This window comes from Eimeria tenella, genomic scaffold (assembly GCF_000499545.2).
Source record: "Eimeria tenella Houghton genomic scaffold, Eth_scaff46, whole genome shotgun sequence".
Taxonomy (NCBI): Eukaryota; Apicomplexa; class Conoidasida; order Eucoccidiorida; family Eimeriidae; genus Eimeria; species Eimeria tenella.
Window position 1 is genome coordinate 111047 of NW_013543380.1, and position 27176 is coordinate 138222.

Consider the following 27176-nt stretch of genomic DNA (forward strand, 5'->3'; position numbering starts at 1 on the left):
TGGAAAAATTTCGATAAGGCCGCAACGAAAGGCAAAGCCGCTCTTAGAGCCTCGTTGGACGGCTGGAGTAGCCTCTTCTGAGACCCTCCTTGCTCCTAGATCCCTCTAAATCTGCACGGTCGTCCCTAATAGGACAACCCTGGCGCATGCTCTACATGCTGGACGTATTGTATCCCGCGAAGCAGATGCAGACAAATCTAACAAACTAAAGAGACAAACATCGCGTGGGAGGAGAGGCAGTAGGGTTGTTAGTATTTCCCCTCCAGTTGCCCCCGTCTCCTTCAGTTGACCCCTACGCGTCTTGGGGGATAAGAGGGCGCTGGATGTCCGACCTCGAGCTCTCAGACAGCTGCTGCCTTTCAGCTGCGCGGCTTCTCTCTCTGTGGTGGGCCTCCCAGCGTCGGAGCACGAATGCGACGAAAAACAAAGCACAAAGAAGCACAACAGCTGCAATTCCCAAGAGCGTGAGGTTCGTGTTTGGGGCGCTGTTGAGCTCGGGCATAACAGCTGCAGCTCCTGTGCCTTCATCCCGTTGTGAGGCATCCTCTACTTTATCATCCGTATCTCTCTGCCCGGTGATGGCGTTTCGCCACTTTCGCCATTCCCAGCCCTGTATTAAAGAGGGAGGGCGTGGACTGTCTTCCGCTTCGGTGACTTGCTGCGTTTTTGTGTTTCCAAAAAGAGACTCTAATAAACCATTACTGGGTGGTACTGTTGTAGTGGTAGTCGTCGTGTCTCCCCGTGAGAAAAACCAAGATAGACCGGAAGATTCAATCTTATCTTGAAGATCCTGAGGAGGATCCTCTTTGTTCTGCATGCGCTTCATAAAAGAGCCCCACGAATATTGTGCGGATTTGCGATTGATTTCAGGGTTGGTGGAAGTAGTGGTAGTAGTCGTAGTTGTTGTGGTCGTGGTGGTTGAGCGGAATTGCTCTGCAGGAGGGGTGCCAGCCACAACCTTACCTGAGCTGTCAAGACAGCCAGGGAGAGTTGTATCAAGCCACTTGGACTTGCAGGAAGCGTGGCAGGACCGTTTGTTGCTGTAGTCGTAGGAAGAGAGACCATGGGGCAGTTCGTCATGCGTTTCTGCAGCGTCTGCCTCTTTGGGCGCCTCCCCGTTGCATTGTCGGATACAGTCTCTGAAAGGAGGAAAGGGATCACAGTCCAGTGGTGGTCCCTCCTTGTACACTGCAGGAAGGAAGTCTTTAGCCTCAGTTTCGGGCTCCTGTGCTCCTGGGAGCTCAGCATTTTCTAGCTCAGCTTCAGCTTTCGGCAGAACGCTGCTGCCGAGCCACGCGGCACTGTCAGTTGGCCTCAGGTTAGCTTTAGCTTCTGAGGGAAGGAAAGTGGGAAAAGACGTATCTCTTCCTTCTTTCGTGCCATCTGTTGCGGCTGTCTCAGTGCTGGCCGCCTCTTTGAGGGCAGTCTCTATCATTTTTTCCGCGGGAGCGCCGAAGCCCAGAAGCCTCTTAGTCGCGTCGAGGATAGAATTGTTGTTGCTTTTCTCCGTGCAGTCACACGGAGCCCCTTGGGCTGTTTCGGCATCGGCAGAGCAATCACAGTTTCGCATTGGTGATGCTTCCTGTGTCTCCGTCTGGGGGTTTTGCTCTTTAGAGTTTGCCCAAGGCCAGAGAGCGCCGAGCAAAGGTTTAGATGCGTTGGTGCTCAGTATTTCGATCACTGCGTCGGCTTTATCGACTCCGCGCTGTGCACCGGAGGAGACCATGCCTGCTGTGTCTTGCAATGTTTCCGCCGCGGTGGAAGCACTGCTAGCTGCTTCTTCGAGACGCTCCGCAGCATTCCTCGCTGCGTTCGAGGCGTTTTCTGCTGCCTCTTTGACTGTGTCTGACCCTGTATGCAGCATCCCGCTAATGGCATCTCCCCAGGAGGCCAGAGCAGTTTTGGCTGCCTCGGCAGCGCTCTGCACCGTCTTGACTGCCTCTCCAGCTCTATGGGATGTTTCAAGAGCAGCTTTAATGGCGGATTCCGCAGCTTCCTCTGACCGCGATTGCACCTCATGTCCTAAAACTTCGAGAGTGTGTTTCGCCTCTCGGGCTGCTGTGTTGGCTTTCTCTGCGGCGTCAACTGCAGCCCGACGCGCTATCTCAGCCGCCACAGCGGCCTTTGCAGCAGTCCTGGAAGCAGATTGAAGCGTCTCGTTCGAGTTGCTTTGCACCTCCTCACGGACACGGTCGGCCCAGGCAAGAACGGCAGACTTGGCGTCTTGGGCAGCAGATGACAGGTCCCTAGCTGCTTCACCGGCGGCAGACGTGGCCTTCCTCGCTGCCTCGTACGCTGCATCTGCTGCAACTGGGGCATTTTCTTGCAGAAGCGCACCCAGGGCGTAAAGGCCCTTCTTGGCTTCCCGTGCTGCTCCTGATGCTGCCTCTGCTGCGTCGCGGGTGACCTGTTGCGCTGCCTCTGCAGCTTGATGTGAGGTTTCCCCATCCCACCAGCCCCAGGCTGTTTTCCGTGCCTCCTGTGCTCCGTAAGTAGCCCCCTCGATACCCTGGTGGGAGGCCTCCGCCGCTTGCCCTGCTACGTCGCTTGTCACGCCCGTGGCGGAGGTTGCGGCCTGCCGCAGTACACGAGCCAGGCCTGTAGATGAAAAAAGGTCGGAGCTCGCCTCAGTAGAGCCAAGGCTTTCTGGAGTGTCACGCGATGAATGACCGCCGAAGAAGCCGCCGCCGAACAAAGCGGCAGCAGCGACATCCCCACCAGCCGAAGGTCTACTAGATGGAGGAGCTTCTTCCCGGCGAGGGAAGAGGTCTGTGAAAGAAAAAGAGTCGGCTTGCAGAGGGCAGCTTTTTAGAGCCAGCAAAATGCCGAATAGAACGGCAGCGCCGCCGCGCCAGTTGAGTCTGGCCGTCATGGCGAAGTGTCCGAAGAGTTAGCCCGCGCGGCTTCAAACTAGCTATGCTTCTCCCCAATACACTTAAGCTGTAGTAAAAGTAAAAAAGGAGAACGGAGGCCAGGCTACGGGACACTGGAAAGCATGCGACAGAGTTTTTGCTGCGCCTCTGTCGGTTGCGGCACTCGATAGAAACAGCTCTCCTGTTGGCGACAAGGGTGTCGCCGCGGTTCTAAGGCCAAACAGAGTCTCAAAATTGCCATTTAAAAAAGCACGCGTGGTTTAGTGTAGAATGTGTAAACTTGCCCAGTCCGCTACTAAATGCAGGCCAGCTAAGGGATGAAGCTGGTGCGGTCCCTTGACTTAAGCGGCTGGTCGGCGCCGCCCTACCAGTGGCTTTCTCCGGCTTCTGTCTCTTCAAAGGCTCTTCTCAATAATAAAGTCTAAATTTCCCCCATTTCCCAGTACAATGACTGTTAATTGACTTCGTGGAAATGCCAGATGTTGGTCGGCGCTTTTTTGGTGCTGAGGTGAAGCGCTATGCGTAGTTGACAGTGCACGGCGATCCCGCAGCGGTTATCCTCCCGCACAAAGGCAGACGGAAAAAGTGTCTGTAGTACAAGAAATATTTACATTCCAACACTCTGTTGATGTGCTTATCAAGATGCAGCAGTAAGCGCCGCCACGAATATATGCAGGACCCCCTACACACAATGAAAAACGGCTCTACCGCAAAACTTTCGAAACTGACGCAACTCACAAATTGGAAACAAGTGTCCTGTTACTTTCATACCTAAACAAATAAAATGCTGGGAGGAGGAAGCTAATTATGGCTTGAAGCTAACAATACTGACATTCATGGTCCCACGGGCCCGCTTATGGGCGCACGGATACATTTGCTCGTTGACGAAGACAGAGGGAAATCGTACCTTACGCTCCCAAAGACACCATTCGAACAATCTTATACGGTCGGTCTCATTCAGACGGCCTTGTACGCCAATCCTGATGGTTTCTTCATTTCTCGCCAGCGACACTACAAATCTGCAACAGAAGTTAAGCTCGCACGAAGCATCGTCTATCGTGTCACTGACAACAAAGAAGCATGATCTTTGGTAGCCTGCATCAAATAAAGGAGAATCACGGATGATATGAATTACACATAAATGGTGCAAAAAGAGATCTAAGGATGGCAGATCCTCCATATGCCAGCAAGTGGACAAGATCTACTGGCTGATGATGCGAAAGGACCTTCAGAGAAGGCAGTAGAGAAGCTTAACCAAGAACTACAGAAGAAACTATAAGACTTTATTGTGTGGAAGCGTTACGACGAAGGATATGTTCCACGTAGGGCAAAGTAAGGGTTTCCCCTGTCTGCAGGTGTAGATTGTGTCCCAATGGATGACCCGAGATGCTGAGGGAATTGCCAACAAGTGAGTGCTGGGGTGTGCTATTTAGTGTCGACTCGACAGCAGATATTCGATTCGAGATAGTTGACGACACTTGTGAAGCCTTTTTGAGTACTTGTAAATCTCGTAGCATTGTTAGCCCGATACTTCTAAAGCAGCCACCCCCTAGGGTGCCGGGGCTCACTGCAGCTTGCGTATCCAGCGTGGCCAACGGTGGAATGCTGCATATCGAGCACGCTGTTACAGGAATAATAATGCAGTGCAGTTGTGAATGGCCTTTGGTTGGATTCCAATTTGGACCAAATTACTACAACCTGGTCTTGGGACTCAACTGGCGTGTACGACGTAAGGCAGCCTGGACTTTTCAGTCTGACAAGCTGAGACCCTATGTGAGTGAGACAGCGTGGGGAAGTCGTGGGGTGCACTAGCGAAACGGAAAAACAGGACGGTACGCCAGGCATGGCACGACCCAAGGTTTCTGCAAAGGGGCCCTACGGCGCATCGTCGATACAGGTGCTACGTATGGTGGCAGAATGGACGCCAGCTCTCCTACGCCCACATTTTTTAGCAGTACAAGCGCTATGGAAGGGCAGAAAAGAGCATGCGGAGCGGGGAGTTAGTTCGGCAGTCATGTGCAGTTTTTGATCCTCTAAATAACCCAGAGCAGGGCTAAACCTTTCACTGGCTGTCACTGACTCGAACGCCGGGTCCGCCCCTCAGCTCTGTGAAGACATGCAGGATCTGCTGCTGCTTGCATTTGGGTGGCATAATGAAGCAATCCTCCAAACACCCGGCCTACCGGCTGTCTGGGAGTCAAAGCATGCTGAAGACGATGACCAGCCAACGTGGCCTGACGCCAAGCAAGTGCATACTGTGTGTGATGAACGTCTCCAGACAGTAAAAGCCTAAAATATTGACTGAAAATCTCTACCTATTACGTAGACACCTAGCTGTCTTCATCTATACCATGCCTGGCCAACGCCAAAGCGCTCCTGTCACAGCCCTGCCTTAAAGGTGCCCATCATTTTCCCGACACATCTCGATATCTATTTCATGACACCCCATCAACTCAGCTTTCGCAGAAAAAATGTGTGTCGTTGGATCTGCCTCCCCCACTCTTGTGTGTGCACCAGGGCTGAAAGGCTTGACAAATACAGTGATTGCATTGGCAAGCGGAAGATGAGCATTATTGTTTGCTAAATGTTGTGTGCCTTTGTGACTGTTTTTAAATTCCGCATGACACCTGCCTCAACAAAAGTGAACATGGTGAGGAGGAGCCAAATATTTTTCTAAAATTATAATACAAACAAGCTTCCATTGGGGTTACGTAGCCAAAGAGGACCAGCAGAAGCGTCTTATTCGCTCGATCCTGCGGTTATTCGGGTGCGTTCTAATGCTAATGCCTTTTGGCCGCGATCGTGAGCCAGTTTCCTTCGAAAGCAGCTTCAGTACGTACCAGGAGATTTCCGTGCGGTGCGTATGCATATCACCCGCACTTTTACACGAGCGAAGTGCTTGCATACTACTCAGAAGTCTACCGGCAGGCTTGCCTACGGAGGCAACTTCTGAGTGCCTTCGTCAACATTCATGTTTTGAAGCAGTTCAGCAAGGCAAGCTTACCAGACAGAAATCTGCCTACGCCTGGTATAAAACCTACGCATAGGGTACAAACCACGCTGCAGGCAAGATACCCAGCAGTACCTTTTGGCGCAAAGTGCAAGCAGCTCTCGTGGCACGGTGAACTATTGCTGCATGTCGAGACCGGGAATTCTGTGATGCCAAAATCCACTTCGCCTACCTTACCCAGAAGGGCGTGGCCTTCCAATGGGCAGATGTTCACAGTCACCCGGTACAAAACCGAAAATAGCCCTTTATCGAGTACATAATTCAGGCTTTCGAGAATGTTGACCTTTTCATGCTGTACAATGGCGTCTTCTGCTTTGATATAGGCGCAGTCCTCGAACAGAAAGATAGGTCCACTGCCAAGCAAAAATTTGGGATTGTCAGCAGCGCTCACAGGGTCCGGGCAACCTAAGAGGCCTAGCTTGTGCATCCTTTAAGTGGAATGCATATTGTATACGTGTTGGATTAAGTTTACGCAGCCTCCCAATGCTGTTTCCGTTGCCTGTTGTGGCGCGCAGCACTGCCTGTGGAGCTGGATGCAGCTTCCACCAAGGGAAACGCTGGGGTTGCACAGTAGTCCAGATCGAGGGGAGTCTGACCTGAACGCATTATTAAGACGCCTGGACACACCATGAGGCCTCGCCTAAACCCGGTCTGCATGAGACGTCATACTAGGATCACCGAATGAAGCTGTTCTGGAAAGCAAAACTTTCCCTTTCCTCAAGATCAACTGGCTGTGAGCAGCGTTTAAAACCCTTAAACATCGAAAAATAAGTTTCACGCATTTTGAGACACTAAGTGGGGCCCTTGACGCACAAGATGTGAGCATGTGCCTGTGGAACCTTGACTGCTGAAGGCTGAAATTTGCAGACGGTACGCTTATATTTCCAGCGAACATCCATGTTATGCTGTATGTGTACATCTCCATTGCCAGGGATAACTGATCAGCGCAGTATGTGTTTGTGTTGCACAGCAGCGACCGTTGGGAAATTCCTTGCACACCGCGCCCTATGGGCCATCGTGCCTTGCTCTGAGGCGAGTGCATCCACGTACTGCCTAAAAGAAAGAACTTTGTATTATCTTAGGGAAACGCAAACAATCAAAGGAAGTGCAGTGGCTACAACTCACTTTATCGGTTGCAGACTACAAAGGTGATTCTAACTCAATATAGACCCAGTGACTGATCAATCAAAATCCCGATGAAGTATGGCGAGCATGAAAAAAGCATAAAACATGAAGCTGGGGGGTTGGTTGGTATTTGGGGGAGCGGAGCCGAGTGTCGTATTCCAAGACGATCAACAGCGAGTCGCCTAGACTTCTATAACGACTACAGTTTTAAAAAGTATGACATGGTGTCAGGCATGGTTCTCCTTCGGAACCGTCTGAAGTGCACAAAGTACCCTTCCTGCAGCCATGCATGGCATCGAGCACCCGCTGCTTTACCGTTTATCACGAACAAATGCCTGTGTTTCGCAACAGAATGTTTTGCTATGCAATTCTGCGTTATGAATGGTAACTATGGCTCGCACTCTAGATTAGGATGTAACGTGAGCTGTAAGAAAGGAGAACGCAAGTTGCCCACCCCATTTCCGTGGTCAACGCACTGCTGGACCCTTAATTGAGCGCCGTAATTGCTCTGATCTAGGTATGGGACCTGACTGAACAAAAAACGTCAAATTACACGCATTCAAATGTACAGGAATGTCCGAGATTATCGAACCGGTACTTCTCACTCACAGGCGCCACCCTCGGTAGAGGATCTCAGCCAGCCCCATAACAAAAGCCCATGCCTCATTATGCTTGTTTGAGCACTGGCCAGACCCCGCAAACCACGACAGCATAGCCTTATGGAGTTTTTCCGACTCTTTGTAGCGCATAATGTGACTAGTCTGAGCGAGTTATGCGCTCACTGTAGCCCTTAGCACTACTGAACCTCCCCCCAGATCCTTCCCTCCGCGAGTCAGTCAAAAGGCGCCCAATCCCCCACAAATGCGGCGGAGAAAAGAGCTCGAAAACTGGACAATCTAATTGTTCAGAGCCACTAAGAGGGTGTTCTATATCATTATTTGCTGATCTGCTCGCCTGTGAGCTGAGGCGGTACTTTCATCCTGGTCGAACCTACAGCGTCCTGTCTCCCCTTGGCGGTTGGGCAGCCCGATCCGCACTGCAGCACCTGCCGACCTCCAGCCTAAAGAGCTGGTTTGCAGAGCGGCACGTTGCTGCGGCGACTCAAGGCAGTATGATGACGTGCAGTGTAACTGTAAACGCCCACTGTCCTTTGAGGAGTGAAGTATGAGGCCAGACGCAGCCACTTCAAGCTCCAGCCCTCTTACGGGCCTATCCGAAATTGGAAGGGAAACTGGAAGAGGCCATACGAAGCGCAGGAACGACCGCAACAGCCGCCAGCTTGCTCGCCCACTGCGAGTCTCCCGCGCCCTCATACTCCTTATCGTAGCATGTTGCCATGATTGGCTCTGGTGTCAACGGCACCCCACGGATCCTTTTAAAGGGACAAAGAAATCGTCTTCGGCAGTCTATTCATGGGCGGCAGAAGCGTCTACGGTCTTCGACGGCCGTTTCCTTGGACGGAAAATAGCCACGGAGGCACTCCGGCAGTCCCCAGTGCCCCGCACTCCAGAGAAGCAGCCCATGAATGATGATGACTTTCTGGAGGATGAAGAACCCATGGAAATATGGGGAGATATCGATGACAGGAGGTGAGGGATTTTCCGCTGAGAATGGTTCACACCGCCGCCTTTACGATTTGCTGCGCGCTACGTTGCTGCGCCTGAGCTGTGTCTTCTGCATGTTCGTTTCTTTGCAGGATGATCCTCTCCGCTGCCCCGTGCCCGTGTGCGGCTGCGCTTCGTCAGGCCTTTAACGCCGCCCTCCGGATTCTCGTTGATCGCGGCGTGCGGAATCAGTTGTTGCTAAAATATAGGTTACCTCTTTCTTTTGCTGTGGAGCTTCAAGGGGCTAGCCCCGCATGGCCAAAGCTTAGCGACCTCTATGAACACGACTTACTACGGGAAGTTTTAGAGCGACGCGTCCTGCGGGTGGCGACTGTGGCCGGGGGAGCTTCTCAAGACCCCGCAACATCATCTTTTAACAGTAGCTTCCTGCGCGAAATCGTAGATGAGATCGATTCGCACTACTCAGAAATTGAAGGACTCTCCGAGTCCACTGGCCGGAGGGGATCTCTGCCTATTCAGATTGAATATGTATATAAGGCATCTACTGCTGTCGTACTGCAGGCGCTGGATGCCGGGCAAGCCCACATGACAGATATCAACATGGTCCTAAGTCACAACCCCTTCAACGGGATCACAATGACATCAAGATACAGCCGGTCAGATCAGGTAATGACACAGTCCACTATTGTCATTGTGAAGAGCGACACAAACATCGCTAGTTTGCGGGCTCTTCGAGACTCAATTTTCCTGTCTTATGATCAAGAGGGTCGCACAGTGGTAGTAGACAGTACGTGGAACCACCAGAGCTTAGCTCGCGTCCTCCCCCCCTTTACTATCTATGAACTACTGTCGGACGGCGCACCGGGGTCACATTTGATCGATGTACTCATGGATGAGGAGGCACTGGCAGCAACAGCGCAAGTACCGTTGCCGTGGATCCACTATGGCCTACGCCAATTCGTTGCAGGAGCAACGTACGCCACAGGGGCACTATTCCTTATGGACAAACACGGTAGCAAGTGTCCCACTGCAGCAAGCGGAAAGAGGAACCCCGTACGCCCAGCTGCACCGGATAAGCCTGGGGAAGACCCAGCGCTGTCCTCATTAAGGAGAGAACTTACAAAGAAAAGTCTTGGTTTCCAGAGGTCCCAACAGTTTTACGTGGGTAGTCGAAAATCTTCATGGGAGGGTGTTTATGGAGCTGATACGCCTGGAGGCCCCACAGATGGCGAAGACTCCTACCCTGCCACTCCAGGGCCTTGGAGCACGGAGCCATCGACGCCGGTGGGGGAAATGGAGCTGTTCGACAGCCTACGCGGAGACGCCGGGGAGCCTCTGGCATCTGGCCGGCGATACTTGCGCACCCGTGCGCTGCACGATTCGTATAACGCTGCTCTCGTGCAGCTTGTGCATAACTCTGTGCTAGATAACCTCATTGAGGATCTTCAAGAGATAAACATTGTTCCTTTCTTTGACTGTGGCGGGACTGTGCCTGGATCTGTAGCCCGGAGCTTTCCTCCTGCCCACAGAATTCCACCAGATGATGCCCTTATGGACATCTTACGTACTGGCGTGGTGCTCGTGGGAATGCCCATGGGAAGCAAAGAATCGATTTCAAGTCCTGAAGTGCTGTATGCCCAGCGCGCGATGACGGAGGTGGTGGCGGCGATAGGTGCAGAGTATCGTGTGACCCTGCAAACGCGATTCATTCGGTTTCCTAGTGCCCAACACGTGCTGAGGGCGCTCCACAAGGGGCTGATTCACTTGGCGGATGCTCGAATTTTGTTTGAGTATATCTCCCCTCACGCTCGTCTTGGGTTTAGGGTGAGACCTACGTGTGCCTTAGGTGCTTCACGATTGTGGATGATGACTCAAAACAAAGATGGCATGACGTCTCTGGAGGGACTTCATCAGACCTTAGAGAAGATCGCCGATGTCAATGATCGTCGTATCGGTGTCCTTGATCAGTATTTACAGAGCACAGTTGCTAGCGTCTTGCCACCGGGGGTTTTAGTGGTAGAACTAGCAGTCGAAGAAGCAGCAGAAGCGCTGTTGTCTCGCGCTGTCGTGGCTGTTTTTGGAATGGCAACCCAACAGCGGCGACTGTTGCGTTCTCTCTTGAACGTTGAGAGGAGGCCAACAGACCAGGATAATCATGCGTGGGAAAAAATGCCTCAAGTCGCAACGTTTGATTCGAGGAGCGAATTGCGCTGGGGCTCCCCTATTCATACTCCGGGATCTGGGTCTTTCCCTGATGCTTTCCCTGATCGTAGTCGACTCCCCTCTGATCGATTTACCCCAGGAGGCCCAGACTGGACTCCGGAGGACGGACCGGGCTTCCCGTGGCATGTTGCCGCACCACTGCAATACACAAAAGACATCTATCAAGAGCTCATGAAGGCAGAGGGCCTTCCACTAGAAACAAATGAAGCTCCCCAGCAGAACACGCCATCATGGATTGATATTGACACAGGCGTCACCGCTGTCATGCATTCCTTTCTCGCGGCATCTTTGCGTTCACCGCGCACGAGCCGATAAAGGAAACACTTTGTGCAAAGAAAGCATGCGCCGAGGTCTCAAAGTTGTCAATCATCGTCCACCTGAACCATTTGAAGAGAAGACTTGCGCCGCTGAGGGTGACGAGAAAGCCACAAAGGTGCTTCCTCGTCGGTTTTACATGCGTGGCTTCACCTCAGCTGGAGCCAAAGACCAGGGTCTACTGTCCATGAACTTGAAAAAGCCCACCGTAAGGCTGAATTTGGACAGAATCGAGATACATTTTACTCAATTAATATATTTTAACTAAAAAAGTATGCTGAAAGACTGAAGTCTTCGAACCGCCCTAAATGAGTTCACGTGTAGAATTATTTTTTGAACGCGATGTAGGAGCCATTATCTTCTGGAGGGGTGGACTCCACCCCTATGGTATATCCTTCAGCAAGTCAGACACGCTTCTCTATGGATTTTTGCGTGCCAGCAGCTCAGGCTGCAGGCAGGCTGCATCAGTTACACCTGAAGCCAGCAACTGATTTGGATTAGAGGTTCTAAGTTAGCTGAGCTGCAGGGTCTGTCATTTCGCGAGTGACCAGTGTGCACAGGGGAGTTTCGACAAAATTTACCCTCTGCGGATGGCCTCGGGTAGGCAGGTGACTCAAGCAGTTACACCACGTACACGGATAAGCAGCACGGCTAGATGCACACGAGGGATGGCGTCAGTAGCTGGCATTTGCTTCAGTGGGGAAGGCTTCCTCAGAGAGTGATGCCAGTGCAACTCTACTTCAGCTGACGTTCTGCGTAGTTCCACCGCATCACCAGGAGGCGAAAGAGGGACTGACAAAAAGGTAGGCGGCATCACTGGGTTGTGGATGTACCAAAGAGTTCTGCACAGCGGAGAGAAGCTGTGACGGCTGTAGGGATGGAAATTGGCGGGAAGGGGTTGTCATGGGAATTGAGAGACGACGGCTTGTGAGAGAGCTATGTGTGTCCTCCGGTGTTGTACTGATGAGTGGATTTGTAAGTTGGTCCTTAATTTCGTCTGCTGTGGGAGGGACTGATGAACTTGTTCCCTCTCCTACTGCGTGAAGGGCATCTCGAAGGACTGCGTGAGGTGCATTGTCAACCCCTTTCTCGCCCCAAAGTTCCCACTCCGCCAGACGCGAACCCGACATATGGTCCTCAAAGATAATACTTGCTGCACCACAGCAGGTGCACTCCGTAGAACTCTACACTTTCCGTGCCATTGCTCAACAAATGCCATTTTTAGGGACAACACCGATGTGACCTCCAGGGCGTTTTAACTTCACGGCACAGCTGCGTCGGCATTGTCTGTAAAACAGTTCATTTTCATTGGATTCAACGCAGGCCCATGAAAAGGCGCTCACTGGAGGTGACGATGAGCCTTCGATCTGAGGAAAGAAAGAGTGTAGCGGTGCTCCGGTCCCTGCTGGCCTCCCATCCAATAACGTCGTGGCGATATTTGACGGAGAATCCCTCAGAGTCAAATGCCTGCAGGAGGGGCGTATTCGGCAGCAAGTGCAGAAGTCGGTTGCCAGGCTCTCAAGAATATTGCGTTGTGAACAACAATGTACACTACAGTGCAGCCTTGCACCTAAGGAACTAACGCCTATGAGTGTTTACACGCAAACGTAAAGCTGGAAAAACAAGACAGGGACTGTGCCGCATACTGTGATTACGACGGAGCGGGGGTTTGCCAGGGCGTCTTCCAGCTTCGTCACGGGGTAAGCCGGCACCACGTGAATGTTCGGTGTTAGAGCTACTCACAAAGAAGACGGATTAAAAGTAAGGTGTAACAGCTCACGAGATATCTCAGAACCCTTGAGTTAAACCAAACGAAGGTCTTCCTTTAACAATCGAAGGCGGCTGCCTGGTGCGTTGTGCCTTCCATGGGGTAATCTTACCAAAGCTTGCTGGGAGTGACTCAGGATCCACTGGGGCGTTTGCTCCGATGAAGAACATGAGTGCCACTGTATGCGCAACACATTAGGAAGCCCAAGCGTGTCCGATTCTCGGACCAGTCATTCAATGAAAAGACCCAAAACAAGCAATGCGCATTGGACAGATATGTCCTTGCAGCATCGTAGATAACACTCTATTAATTAACTGGGCACAGGTAGGGGACTTACTGGAACATAAGAAGGTGGTTATGAGGTTGGCCAGTATCACAGCACAGCCGTAGCCTCGCACAAGGTGTAGCAGGCGGTCCTCTTTGTCTGCTGCTAGGGCAACCGCCGCCGCCGTTCGCGTCTCTGGAGGATAGCGAAAGATGTCGCTTGTCACTGGACTCTCAGACATGTTACGGTTCCCCGCATTGGCATGTGCCACGTAGAACCGCAGGGACTGCAGTTGTACACAAGATAGGCAGCGAACAGAATCACCAGGCAAAAAGTGTGTAGTCATTTGAGGCACAGTGCACACCGAATATCAACATGAAATATCTTTTGGAGCATCGACGCTCCGCCAGAGGCACTTCAGGAGGTGAGCTGCATGTGAAAATGCCCACTTGCGCAAGTCCTGAGTCTCCAGGCGGTTGAAGGTCGGTGGCATCCGCAGTGACCCATTGTGAAGGCTTTTCTCGGATCACCGCTGTCTTCTGCGGAGCTTCTACTTGCATATTTTGAGATCGAGGATCTGCTTCTGTGCGGCATGCAGCGCTAAAACAGCTGGCCAGGAGGTCTGATTCCTGCCTGTGCACGGAGCCTATGGTCACAAATGTTAAGGAAGCGGGGATGTTATTGGCAGGCCATCTCTTTAGCTGTCTGTGTCCTTTGTAAAATGGAAAAAGTGGATGTGCTAATGGCAATCCATTTCTTCAAGTTTGTGCTGCTCCTGCCGAGCGGCATGTAGAAGCTCTTGCGTTGGATGGAACTTCGTGTGGGACGTGGCGCGAGCGATGAAAGGCTTGCTGCAATGGAGCGTCCCTTTAGTGAAAAGCGGGCTAGAGAAGTAAAAAAAGGAGAAGGGAAGATTCAGATGCAGGTATGTTACTATTATAGGAGGGAGCAATGGAACTTCAACAACCAGTGGTCGTGAACCATCAGGCATCCCGTGATCGTCGCGCAAGGCAGACTGCCTCTAGGAAACCAAGAAACGCAACATTTGAGGTTTGAAACATATTGGCGAATAATAACCATATTTAATGAGATATTTCAATGCCTGATGCGCGGCCCGCAGAGGACACGAGCCTGGGCCCCTGGCTGACCCCCAACACCATTCTTCGCAAACAACGAGTTGAAGGAGCTGCAGACATATACGAAGTGCACAAGAGATTGCCAGGCAAGAAACGATTTAATGCTTCTCGAAAGAGGAAATGGGCCTCCATGACGTACAATGCGTTCGAGCACACACACCGTTGAGTTGCTCCTCTATGGAGTAAGTGATCAGCTGAAGACTGAATATGTATATGTAAGCCCAATGCCAAGATTTTTAATTTACAGGCAAAAACCAGAGGTGACTGTTCACGTGCACATCCCGAAGTTGCTGACAGTCCCACGACAAACGGGACCATAAGCAAAATATGCTTCGGTTCGTCTTCGATACATTCCTACTTTATGGCAAATTGCACTTCAGATTTGTCCATCTGAGTTTCTGCATCCACAGGGAGTCACCCCTTCAATGTGTGTTCGTGGGAAATAACCCTGCTCATGCTCCAGTAAGTAGTACAGCACTGCTGTATGCAGCCTCCTCAGTATACCCACGTTTCGCACATAGGGCTGCCAGAATTCCTCTTCCTTCGTCAAGGTCAATTAGATGCCCTACGTATGCATTACATATTTGGTGTGTCCTTACACAGCGTTTACGTGCCAGGTAGCTACCGTCTTCGTGTTATTTGTAACAGCACTAGTAAACAACCTTCCCTTCCCAACAATGCCGCAAAGCGACTTGCACTATAGCTCGAATTCTCGCCTAGTACGAACGTCGCATCTAAATTTGTTACTCCAAAGGTAAGCGCAGCAATTACCTGGATTAGCGTATCATGCTAACTCTGGCAGTTTGGCATACAGCAACGATTCTGCGTCCAACATGATTCGTAACGGAAAAAGACAAGTAGTGTTTCCGCCAGTAGGCGATACAAGGAAAAATGAAATGCTAGATGCAAGGGCCGCTGCACCGTGGAGCTGCTCTTCTGTGCACAGCCTCTGTACACGCGGTGGCTTCACGAACGTACGGTTGTCAAAATCTCTTCTAGAAGTTCCAGCTCCTGCTTCTCTGGCTTAGGAGGAGGAGATGCATGGCACAGATCGAGCTGCAAGGGGCAAACAGTCATAGCCAACATGAAACATGAAACATGCTAGGTGTCCTGAGTCGGAGTCCAAACACTGAACCCGGATAGTCGGACAAGGGGATTCGGGCCAGCTTACCAGGTATCTTCGTTCTTGAGGAGTTAATTTTGCAAAAATATTTGTCCTTAAAAGTCCTTGAGACGAAGCAGTGCACCACGGCTGCCGCAGAACAACCCGGGATAGCAGTACTACGTCAGTGACCCCGCTGAGGGCTCTGACAGCTGCTGGGAGCTCGTTGGCCTCCATCAACGCTGTTACCTCCGCAGCGGCAGCACCCATCCTGCGCAAATAGAAAATCACCTGCTCCATACACTGTGAGCGCTCTTAGTAGCACGAGGCGCTCCAGGCCTGCCTAGGAGAAAGCAAGGCGCACCGTCTTGTTATGTGGTCCTTGACGTGCTTTGTGGTAAGAAAGCCTGACAAATCAAAGAAACTTCGGCTCGTTGAAATATCCTGCACTGCGGCGTTGAATATGCTACAGCGAGATTTGAAGCATTTGGCCCGTTTTGCAGCCGTCAAAGCCCGCGACACTATAGAGCCCGCCTCGTGCCTGCATCGCAGCACTCGTCGTATGAACCAACAGCAGCTGTGGAGCCCTTTCGGGCGCCTGTGTTGTTCCAGAGATCGGAAAAGCACAGAACTTTATGCGAGAGATGATATCCAGATGTAGCGACGAGGGTGCATAAGTACCGGAACAGTTCCGATAGTTGCTGAGATTCCGCGTGCACCCGGCGGCGCCACTCTGCGATTCCCAGGGCTGACACAGCAGCGGCAATACCTCTGGTGGGACTCCACGGACAGAAAGCTGGAGGCACCACATTGCGTTTCTCTGCCTCTTCAAGAAGCGAGTTCCTCTGTTTTGCCTCATGCACAGCGGCCTTGTAAACAAGCTGCAGCGCCAGCTGCAGACACAGCAGGTGAAGAACCGCATTGCGTAATACGAAACAATACCTCGCCATAAAGTGGACCTTCGCACTTTGGGCTCTTAAAGAGGGGAATGACATTGACCCTCTGTAGATTGGGAGGCAGGTCAAAGCACAGTAGTGGGAACACAGGCCCTAAATACTCTTACGCAACTTACAAGTTCCACTCGGTCCCCATTTGCCCCCGCTGCTTCCTGCTGTGTTAATCCGTAAGCAGCAATAATTCTTTTTATCCTGTCTTGAGCAGCCGCTAGCGTGGCGTCAACATCACCTTCACGGCTCCGCTGAGCAACATTGTCGTCCTCGACAAGTCCCACTCTGGGCGCTAAGGCTGCAGCGACGGCTCGGGACCCTTCCAAAGAGGCAATCTGCAGACTCCACACGGACTTGGTGTCAAGTGAATGAGTGCTTTATGCGTTATGTTCACTGAGCATTCGTGATCCTTAGGGTTTAGAATTATACGAAGTGGGCCTGAGCTCACGTCCAGCAGGCGCAGCCCTTGTTCCTTTGCTGCATCACTCAAAAGTGGAGCTTCCAGCGGCTGGTCTATCTTTCGATCGACAGATGGGCTCGAATGTGCAAAAATGGGCCGCGAAAGTTCCGCAGCTTCAGCAAACGCGCGTGCAGACGCTGCCGCTGCTGAAACAAGCAGACGCTGCAATCCATACAGCGCAGTTGCTGTTTCTTCAGCCTCCCTTTGTTTCAAGTAAACGGGTGACCTTGATACAGCGGTTTCCCAAGAAGAAACACCAAAAGCAGCATTCAGGGCTTCTTCGAGAGCCACTTGAATGGGCACCACAGGGGGATGCTGGTGTCTGCATACCGTTCGCAAACCAATTCACTAAGAGAATGAACATCCGGCAGTTGGCATGTGTCCAATAGGCGCATGCCTTGAAAAACACACTTGATGGTGCTGCGTAAAACTGTAAGAAGATGACAGCACATGCAATAGGGACAGCAGAGCTCAGAGACCGGGTATACGATGCTTGAACACGCTGGTTTGTACCTTCTAAAGGCCATTACGAAGCTCTTCACAGGTTCAGCGCGGGGTATAGCCCGTATGGCTGAGAGTAGTGGCGACACAGTACACTTCTCCGCTTCCCCGTGCGAATGACTTTTACTGTTTCCCGTATCGGCTTTCTTACGAGATGGCGCAGGAAACAGCCCGTACTCAGATCCAAACCGTGATAGTGCCTTTAGGGCTCCTAGCAGTTCCGACATCTTGTCTTCTTCCTTCCAGCCTGCTGGCGTTGCTGCGTCTAGTTCGTCCCCAGAGGCAGACAAGAAGGTCGGATCCAGTGAAACATCAGATTTTTCTGCGTCTCTACGCTTTTTTAGAGGCTGGAGGGCTCCCACAAGCGAAAGAAGGCTGCTTTGTTTTTCTCCGTTAATGCCTGCTGCTGCTGAGCTGTCCGCTGGGTGCGCTGAAATCCACGTTTGCAACACTTTCGTACCCTCCCTTTGATGGGTGGAAGCACGATTCAGATGCATCCACAGGGGTTCATGAGGGTCATCCGCGTGCGGCCCCAAAGCCGCCTCGTCCGCGTTTCCCTCCTCCACAACAACTGCCAGGGTGGGCGGCAGAGATGCCAACAGTCGGTGGCTCCTATTTTCGGTCAACGCTCGGCACTTCCCCGCAGCGCGTAACACCGGAGGCAGAAGCCTCTCCACAGCAAATAAAGCTAAAGCCTCAGCACTCAGTTCCTGCCTGTCACCCTGAAAGGATAGATAGCGCCCACAGGAAGTGCCCGCTGACGCAGCGCAGCGACCTGCGCTCTTAAATACTGCTGCCACCGTCACTGCGTCTGCAACTATTAGCAATAACAAACAAAAACGTAGTCTTTTTGGTAAGATAAGAATGTGGCCTTCAATCTTTGTGCTGAGACTTGCTTCGGCGATGTCAATCTTGGAAGCGGCATTGGCCACGACCCGGCGCACCTCCGCTGTCCATTGCCCCTCACTATCAAGCGCCTCCCGCGTGACCGAAATGAACCACTCCTGCAGATGGCCGGAAACGCAGTGACAAATGAGAGAGGGAAAAAGAGCTAGAAGCTCCCTGCTCTTTTGCCTGTCTCTCTGAGGAGGATTCGAAGGGTGAAGCTGCAGCTCATACAAAAATGGCGGATCTAAAGGGAATATCTCAGGCCTTGGAGCAGCAACTTACTCTGTAAGCATCCAAATGTACTGAGGAGACGTCAGCCGAGGTGAGCCCCAGAAATGCGCGGTAGCCCAGCAGTCTCTGCCTGCGGTCTTCCGCTGCTGTTGCTGTAACCGGTGCATCAGCATCTGTCTCCCTGCTAAACTCCTGCCTGTATACCTCGACAGCCGCAGCCAACGCCTCTCGTATGTCAAGCAGCCCTAGCCTCGCCGCAGTCGGAAGTAACGCTTCATCTCTAAAAACACCCAGCGCATGTGCCACAACCATGTTGCAGACAAGCCCTGACGCCGTGTTATAGACCTACCAACATTAAAAACACGGCATGCTTGCTACAGGGCTATTGCTTCGGCTAATGTCGGGGTGCCGCACATGGACTACGGTGAGGTGTGTCAGGGAATTTCGACCTAGCCTGAAGTGCGATAGTGTCTGCATCTGCTGAGGAGTTAATCTGTCTCAGTTGAAGAAGCCATCGCTTCCAGCACTCCGGAACGCCTCTGCTTGGGAGACGTTGTCTCGTCTGGCTTGAATCAATCGTGAAACCCCATGCTGTTGACTTTGCACCTGCAAGGGCGTTACTCAAGGAGTCGCGCAGCTGCGCGAATTTTAGCGCCTTTTCTTGTCTGCACAGCGGCTCCACACAGTAAAGCTTAGCGACTGACCATGTGTGTGGTAAGCTCGCCTTTATCTGGGCCACTCTGCATAAGTAAAGAAGCTTACTTGGCGTCGATGCTGTTCAGTTGCTTCCATCTCTCTGTGTAAGCATTTGCTGCAGCAGCAGTCGATGATTCTTGCTGCGTTGGCTGGTGCCTGAGGAACAGTAATTTTAGCACATACTCGCTCGTTCTTGCCGACAATCTGTCTGGTGTTTGGCTCGCCGCCATAATCGTTGTCTCTTTCCGTGAGTTGACGATTCGTTGCAAAGAGAGCGCTTCCTCGCTTTGGCCCAATTGTAAGCCAAGGGGCCCTCCATTGTCGTCCTTAGAAAAATCCAATGTTTGCTGGTGCGCCTCTGCTGCTGCAGTTTCGGGAGCCTCCCCCAGCAGCGCATGAGCCCGCAGATATGCCAACAAGAGCCTTATCAGATGTTCATCTTCACAGGATCTTTGATTGGATTCCGGGGGGACTTCTCGTTGGGAAGACCGTTGCCGCCGCCTATTTATTCTCATTGTTGGCATGGCTTTCGGTGATGACGTGCGTGGGGCTGCCACGGAGCAACCAACCAGTCGCTCTAACGCCTTCAATATCACAACAGTTGTAAAACAAGATTTTATTAATCCACATACACGAAAAGTATGAGTTCTGAACCTAGCGTGGGGCATGGCAACATGCATTCGGGAAGAAACACGACTCTCGACTGTGCGGCATGCTGCCAGGGGCTTGCAACAATGTAAATCCAGCGGGAACAGAAGCGCAAGTGGTGCACAAACAGAAGCAACTTTGGCAGCAGTAAGTGCAGCAGAAAAGGCAAGCTTTCGAGCAAAAACATTGGCAACAGCTCGTACTCGGTCGAGAGCAAGGAGCTGTTCCGCAGATTGCAGGCAGCCATCTTCGTTGCGCATGGTCGCGAAGACTTCCAGTGAGCGCCGCAGCGGAGCAGCAGCTAAAAAAAAGCCAACTTGCAGGACATTCATGTACTGGTCCACACTGAGGCCTAGGAGATCTCTCACGCCCTCCAAAATTTTCTCTGTAAACTGCTCCGCCTCGAGAACACCCTCTGTTATTGAGTCCGCTAGCGACAGAAGACCTCCCTGCGAAGAGCTTCTAGCCTCTGCATGAGATGCCAGCAATTGAGAAAGCGCGGCAAAAGTCAGCTCGGGCAGCAGCCGTCGTGAGGCCAACACTGCCATCTGGTGCACAGCCTCAGCTTCTGCTTCGGCGCCCATCAGCGCGACAGCAGCGTCCCGCACTGCCTCCACAGTCAGCTGCAAACCTTGAAATATCCTTATGGCTGCCATCCTTAGTTCCTGCTGGCTCATCTCCACGCCAGAGGTTGAGCTAAGAGGTAAGACACACAACTGGGACTCCGCATAGAAGATGAGACGCTGCAGCATCAAAGGCAGAACGCCAACAGCAACTGCTCTCATCTCTGAGCCCTCCACTCCGAGCATTGCAGTAACTTCACGCAATGCAGCCGCCCCCTCAAGCAGTAGCCTTTGTTGCTGCCGTCGCTGCGTTTGTTGCTTGTCCTTAGCACCCGATGCCATCCTGCCGTTAGCCTGCACGCTAAGGGGATTTATGTGGGCGAACAGCCGCATGGTTAGCGAAGACACGATGCGGCGCAAAAGCTGCTGGAGACGATCTTGTGCTAGTTCGATCGGAATCTGAGGATTTAAACAGATGGCCAAATGTTTCGCAGCTCTGGCCGTTGGTGCTGCTGTATCATGCCACATGTGGCACCCAAGAGCTCACACACGAATTTTAAGGGAAGTGAGGTGAGTAAGGCAGTGAAAGAGCACGTTACTGACGCTGACCACACAACAAAGGCGGCAGATTCGGAGAACTCACGCAGAGGGCTGAAGCCACGCCAGCCACAGCGACACTGGTGTGCCGAACAGCACCAGCTCCGGCTGCACGCGCTATTGTAGTCGGGGCAGCAAGAAGATGTGAAAACAGCAGCAAACGATCCGCGAACACTGAAGGAGGAGGCAATGGGGTAAATACCGTTTGTGGAGAGCGTTTAGAGTTCGCACTCTGCCACTGTCGCTGCTGCTGCTGCTGCTGTTGCTGCTGCTGCTCCAACAGATACACATATTGCTGTACTATTGGGCGAGCCCACTGCGTGCTACCGATGAGCGGAGGACCGCTGAACATGGTCGAACTGGATCTCCTACGCCTAAGGTCCGGCTCGAGCTGCGGCTGCAGCTGCACCTTTAATTTCATCAGCGCGCTGTAGATTGCCTCGTCCTGTCCATCCCAGTCAATTGATGGAATCACGCTACTGCTGTTGTTCTTGCTGCTGCTGCATTTTTGGGGGGATTCCCCTTGAGGCATGAGAAACGCTGCTGCAGCAGTGCCGATAGAAAGAAGCCTTGATATCGAAGCTTCATCTTGCGCTGGTAGCCCCAGCATTTGACTTCGTTTTCCCTGCTGGCGTTGAAGTAACAGCAACCAAGAAGGAAGCTGCCGCTGAGCCTGGGACACATTAGCCTGTGTTGATTCTCTCAAGATCTGTGGCCCCTCCTGGGCTCTACTCTGTAAAACACAACATCTAGAAAGCCGCAGTCGAGCTGAATTAGCAGTGACAGCACTGGCAGCAGCAAAGCCTGAGAAGCTGGACACAAATGATGACAGCCTCACTGTACTCACTGTACGCGCTCACTTACCACGGGAGCCATAAAGATGTTAAATAAATTTGCAGAAGCACGAAAGCAATGCGGAAACTACACAAGCCTGAACGGCAACTGCCATCATGAGCTGCTAGGCGCAAAGGGTGTATAACACATACACATATTCTTTATATACAATCTCTGTATATTAACAATAACGCATGCACTAGTGCTGATATGTACAGACGCCTAATTATTCGAAGCGTTGCTTGCAGCACAGGAACAACCCGGTTGACACGGTAGGCATCTTCTTCAAGAAGGTGCAGTAGATAATTTCGTACCTCAAAGTGCCTTGGGGTTTGTCGCGCCTTGCACCAAGGAAAAACCCGCAAAGCAGCACCAACACCAGAAGCAGCTGCAGCAGCTGCTGCAGTCACTGCGGAACGAAAAGAAAACGTCATGGTGCGTAAGCGGGAACACGGAGAGACAGCACCTGCCAAAAATAACGAACAGACAGGTGCGAGCGCGCAACAGGAAAGGCTTACAGAGATTTCTTGGGGTTGTGGAGGTTGCAATGTGGCTGTGTACAGCATGTAAGTGCAGACCTCATTTATAAACATTATGTGGACGGAAACACCGGGCAGCAACTGTGAGATGAAAAGCGCCTGCAAAAACCAGCAGTAGCACCCTGAGAACCTCACCTACGCCGGCAGGTGTGTTTCCGGGCGGGACTCTTAAGGTCCTCCTGAAGTTGACATCGCCGTTTTTCTCTGCCACAGCAGCCAATGCAGCGAACAGCGCTGAGCCGCGGCAAGTGCCTTGCTGCTGAGGCTCCTGCTGGAGGCGGCGAAGCACCTGTAGCAGCTCTGTGGAAACACGCAATTGTAGGACAGCGGAGTGGGCATGCAGCAGCAGCCAAGGAGGGACCAGAGAGGACAAGGAAGATAACAGATGCATTGCCACATAGAGCAAAGGCTGAGGTCTGCGAGCAGCACAGGCTGACAACCCAGTCAGTTGCCTCATGTACTAATATCTAGCCAAGTTTACACAAAACTGGTTAAGTATATCCTGACAGCCGCAAGATAGAAGATGATTTTCACAAAATCGGAAAGCGGCAGTCCAGCAACACAGGAAGGAAAGAGAAACCGCATGCAAAGCAACAGCAGCAGGGATAAGATTCACAGAACAAATCAGAAAGCACTGACCAACCTCCTTCCTGAGCCAAAATCTTGACAAACTCTGCTGATTCATTCTGGAGCCCTCGGGGCACCTCAACAGGGCTCGCTTCAAGTGCCGCTGCTGCCTTGACCCACTGTTCGAGGTCACTTTTCTCACGCTCAGGATGCCCCTGAGGAACTCTAGCAAGAGCCATTAGCTCCTCGAGCTGAGCCGCGGAAACGCAGCATGCAGAGGCACACAGACGCCCTATGGATCGAAGCTTGAGTATGGCTTCCGGACAGACTAACACGCCGATGACAGGACAAAGCAGGCAGGGGACGACAAAAGCTATGCAAACAACCAGGAACAGAAGCAGGGAGCGAGTAGGAACGGAAAAAGACACAAAGGAAGGCAAAGAGACAGATGCACATATGCACACGCAAAATTGAAACGAATCATTTCCAGACATAAGGGGAAACCGTATAAAACAGGAAAAGAAACACATACGGACAAAGAGGTGCACAAGGTGAGCAGAGAACAGCGATGGCAGCAGGAGGCAGAGCGCTAGATAGGGACCCCGCGGAACAGGAAGATCCGGAAGTTCGCGTAAAAAGACACGTCTCAGCTACCTGACTACACGTAGGATAAGAGGAAATAAACAACATGCACTGTGTACATGATAATCATGGTATTGGGAAATATCACTACCTACGAGATCTACTGCTCACTACTGCGTCTTCGTTGCGTGTGTACGGTAGGGCATCGATGAGGCCCCCAATAAGATTGTCAAGGGGTTCACCACCTCCCTCCTGCTGCTGCAGTTGTTGCTGCTGCGGCAAACCGAATAGCGTCGTCCCACGAGGGTCATCTTGAACTTCCTTCAGAGTTTCAGAAAAAGCCATGTCAGCAGTACATTGCTCTTCCAATTGCTGCTTTTGCTGCTGCAGCTCCCCCTCAGATACTGGCCTATAGGGCTGTCCCAGCAGCTCAAACCAGTTCTTTGTGCTGCTGCTGCAGTTAGCACTCCTGCTGTCGCTGCTGTACTTCCGTCGGCATCTCTGATTATCAGAGTTGTGCGAAAATGCATCAGCTGGCGTTGAGCTGGCTGCAGCACAGACGTGACGTCGGTGTTGCTGCTGCCTTTGGTGCTGCCTGGGAGTGTTCGGAGCGTAAAAAAGCAGCGAATCGCTAGACAAAAAACAGTAGCACCCTTGAAAGCCCCTCAACAAAGAGAATACTTCGCTCGGAAGCATTCTTGGGGAAGGCAAGAGGGGCAGCAGGGCAGCCCCTATTGTATTGCAGCTGTAATTGAACAGGAGCAGGAGCAGTGGCAGCAGCCGCTGCCCCGGGAGTGCCACCATCTTAATTTTTAACGAAGGGCGTATGGTAGATGAATACAAGGGACACCAGGGAGGCTGTTCATCGGAAAGGAAGGCCGTAGAGACAGGATGGAGCCGCGGAGACCCTAAAAGGGAGCCGCTCGATTATATCTCGAACCAAAGGCATTGGCTCCCTGCAATCTGCCATCCAGAAAAGATCAGAGTCTTTCCACTTCATGCTAGGTTTGGTAGAGTTGCTGCTGATGCTTCCACTGGCAGAGACATCAGAATAACTGCAGCTGAGGCGGTGGCTGTCGCTGTCATGCCCAAGCTTACGAGCGTCTATATGTGTATGTACCGCGATGACCCTAAATTCCTCAGATCAATGAAGTGCAGAGCTTCGTATAAGGGAAATTGGGGTACTTGGTCGGGAGCAGTCAGCGGCGCGTATGGGCGTTGCGCAGGGCCTGATGTCTTGACTGCTTGCAAGCCACGCAGAAGGGTTTTAAGAGCACCACATGCCAAACCAGCTAATCCAAACAATAACAGCGAGATGTTCACGTATAAGATGCAGCTGCGTTGCATGACCTTGGCGTCAGATGGGGGCATCCACCCTAGCAAGTCCTCGGGGGCCCCTCTTCGAGGCTCTGTTGTGTCGTTGACACGGTTTGCGGGAAATTTGCCCAGCTTTGCATATGCGTCAACCAGCTTACCCATCAGCTAGAAAGTAATGAGCAGAGCACGACTTTTGTTTCCTGTTTAATAGGAAAGCTCCGCATCAAGAGGCAAAGGCAAAAGGGGTCGGTTCTTCGAGGGCCCAACGCGGAGCATTACCCCTGCCTTGCAGACCTGTGGGGCGGTGATGCGTAGCGTTGCGGGGGCATTAAGGCGCTTGCAACCAGTAGAGCTGCTATTCTAAAATTTTAATTAGGCTTAAGCCTGTCCAGTTAGCTCAGGCTGAGGGCTGGAGGGCTGAATAGCGAGAAGCAGGATGCCTTGCTGCCTTCTCCCCAGAACAGCCTCAGTCCACACTGATTTCTGCCTGTGTGCCTCTTTTGTTGCTTCTCTTTGCTAGAGCAGCACTTGAAATCAGGGTAGGCGACGACGCCTACTTCCAGGCCTGCAGCGAGCCTGTACAGTTGCAGGCCTGCCGCTGCCAGTGGCGAGCTCCTTCTGCACAGAGGTTCATCCGTTTTCCCTTTTCCGCCCCTGTAACTCAAAGCAAGTAGTAGGACAATGGGAAAGTCGGCAAAGAAGGCAAAGGGGGAGGGGAAGAAAGCAGGGATTGGGGCCCTGAAGCGGGGAGCAGGGGGGAAGCAGAACATGAAGTCAAAGGGACAGACTCATAAAGGAACGTGGGGTGATCTTTCTGGACTGAGCGCCACCCGGAAAGCCAAGACACACAAGGGACGGCGCATATTGGCTGCGCGAGAGAGCGAGTCGTTTGCTGCAGTCAAAAGTTTGCTTCTATTGCGGGGCAGCCGCTGCAGCGCCGATCTACTCGGCTTACTGGGGGACCTGCGGGACTTGAAAAAACCAAATGCAGTTTATTTGTCGCAGAGGAAGCAGGAAAACTTGCACCCGTTCGAAAACGCAGAACCTATAGAGTACCTCGCCCGCAAGAATGGATGCGGCCTCTTCGCTTATGCCAGTAGCAGCAAGAAACGCCCAGCCAGACTGGTGCTAGGTAGGGTCTACGACAATCAGATATTGGACATGCAGGAGTTCGCTGTTGCTCACTACACGCCTGCTGCTGCATTTGCTGCAGTACAAGCGCCCGCCGCAGGCTCCGCTCCACTGCTGTTGCTGCAGGGAGGCCTGTGGGATGTTTCTGATGAAATGAGAAACGCGAGAAACATCTTCGGTGATTTATTCAGAGCAGCAGAAGTGCCACCTGATGGCCCTACTCAGAAATTGTACTTAGGAGGGGTCGACCGCCTCATTGCTGTTAGCGCTGTTCAGGCTACACCAGGCAGCGCAGCCACCGCAGCAACAACTGCGGCGGCTGCAAAAGCAGTTATAGGAGGCAGTGAAGACTGTGAAACAGAAGCTCCAGCCTCTGGCGCAACTACTGATGGCACTGATGCCCCTGCCGCTGACAGTGGGTACTCAGGGGACGTTTTAATTTGCGTAAGGCACTACAGAATCGCCTTGGTGAAAACTGCAGACGCAGGCGGAGTGGGAGGACCGGCGGTCAAACTCGTAGAAGTTGGACCCCAGATTGACCTAAGGTAAATGCCGTACGTCAGTTTTGGTGCAGCAGTTGCTTCTGGTGCTGTTGCTGCGTATTTTCTGTAGCTGTTCTGCTGCCGCTTTTGTAACTGCAGGCCTGACCGCGTCCGTCTGCCTTCCGCAGAGATGTGGAAGTCAGCTATGAAGTCTCTCGAGAAGGCAAAGGCGGAGGAGAGGCGGGAGCGGCAAAAGGCTGCGGCTGACGGGCAGGGTACTGTTGGTGACCCCCAGGGGTCCCGGAAAGTTCATGGATCTCAAGCACTTCCGAAAAAGAAGAGCAAAAACATAACGACGAATGCATTTGGGGACTCGGTCGGCCGAGTGTATGTTGGGAACACCGACTTCACCCGTCTGAAGCAAATTCAGTCACCGATGCTGCATAAGCTACGCCGAGAAGAAAACAAGGGGAAGAAGCAAAAGAGACAGGAACAAACAGCAGAATAAGTAGCAACGACAGAAACTTAACTTTGCTGCAGCTCCCTGCTGAGGCTGCACAGTTGTGAGGAGCTGCTGTTGGCCCACAAGCAACAACTTGTGAAGCCCATCGCTTGGTTCTAACAGCCACATGTTGCTTCCACCAACAGCACCCCGCAGTAAAGAAGCTACGGGTAATGCAATGAGGGGCCCCTTTACAACTAGGCTGATACGTAGCACCAAAAGTCGTAGCGACGCTGCGCCTACTGCTGTCCTTAGCAACTAGGAAGGCCTCTGCCCTCCCTGCCCCCCGCAGGGCACTGCAGTCGTGTG

The 27176-nt window shown here is 52.2% G+C and overlaps 5 protein-coding genes across 5 annotated transcripts; 2 read left to right on the forward strand and 3 right to left on the reverse strand.

The window, feature by feature from the left end:
• Positions 1-292: 292 nt before the first annotated feature.
• On the reverse strand, positions 293-2872 carry ETH_00028395 (uncharacterized protein; the record flags this gene model as incomplete). The annotated part of the gene is made up of 1 exon (XM_013377112.1): positions 293-2872. One exon carries the CDS (start codon positions 2870-2872, stop codon positions 293-295), a length of 2580 nt encoding a protein of 859 aa, XP_013232566.1.
• A 3020-nt stretch (positions 2873-5892) lies between these two features.
• On the reverse strand, positions 5893-6310 carry ETH_00028400 (uncharacterized protein; the record flags this gene model as incomplete). Its single annotated transcript, XM_013377113.1, has 2 exons — positions 5893-5910; positions 6020-6310. 2 exons carry the CDS (start codon positions 6308-6310, stop codon positions 5893-5895), a joined length of 309 nt encoding a protein of 102 aa, XP_013232567.1.
• A 1862-nt stretch (positions 6311-8172) lies between these two features.
• Positions 8173-11111, forward strand: ETH_00028405 (uncharacterized protein; the record flags this gene model as incomplete). The annotated part of the gene is made up of 2 exons (XM_013377114.1): positions 8173-8597; positions 8705-11111. The coding sequence occupies 2 exons, from the start codon at positions 8173-8175 to the stop codon at positions 11109-11111; spliced, it is 2832 nt and encodes a 943-aa protein (XP_013232568.1).
• A 770-nt stretch (positions 11112-11881) lies between these two features.
• On the reverse strand, positions 11882-24131 carry ETH_00028410 (uncharacterized protein; the record flags this gene model as incomplete). The annotated part of the gene is made up of 22 exons (XM_013377115.1): positions 11882-12264; positions 12455-12578; positions 12758-12846; positions 12992-13057; positions 13217-13430; positions 13594-13845; positions 15259-15336; positions 15452-15653; positions 15747-15923; positions 16064-16275; positions 16455-16664; positions 16778-17111; positions 17303-18294; positions 18461-18689; positions 18859-19074; positions 19172-19689; positions 19957-20775; positions 20960-21646; positions 22062-22156; positions 22422-22586; positions 22930-23104; positions 23607-24131. 22 exons carry the CDS (start codon positions 24129-24131, stop codon positions 11882-11884), a joined length of 6762 nt encoding a protein of 2253 aa, XP_013232569.1.
• A 1302-nt stretch (positions 24132-25433) lies between these two features.
• On the forward strand, positions 25434-26873 carry ETH_00028415 (brix domain-containing protein, putative; the record flags this gene model as incomplete). Its single annotated transcript, XM_013377116.1, has 2 exons — positions 25434-26428; positions 26525-26873. 2 exons carry the CDS (start codon positions 25434-25436, stop codon positions 26871-26873), a joined length of 1344 nt encoding a protein of 447 aa, XP_013232570.1.
• Positions 26874-27176: the final 303 nt, after the last annotated feature.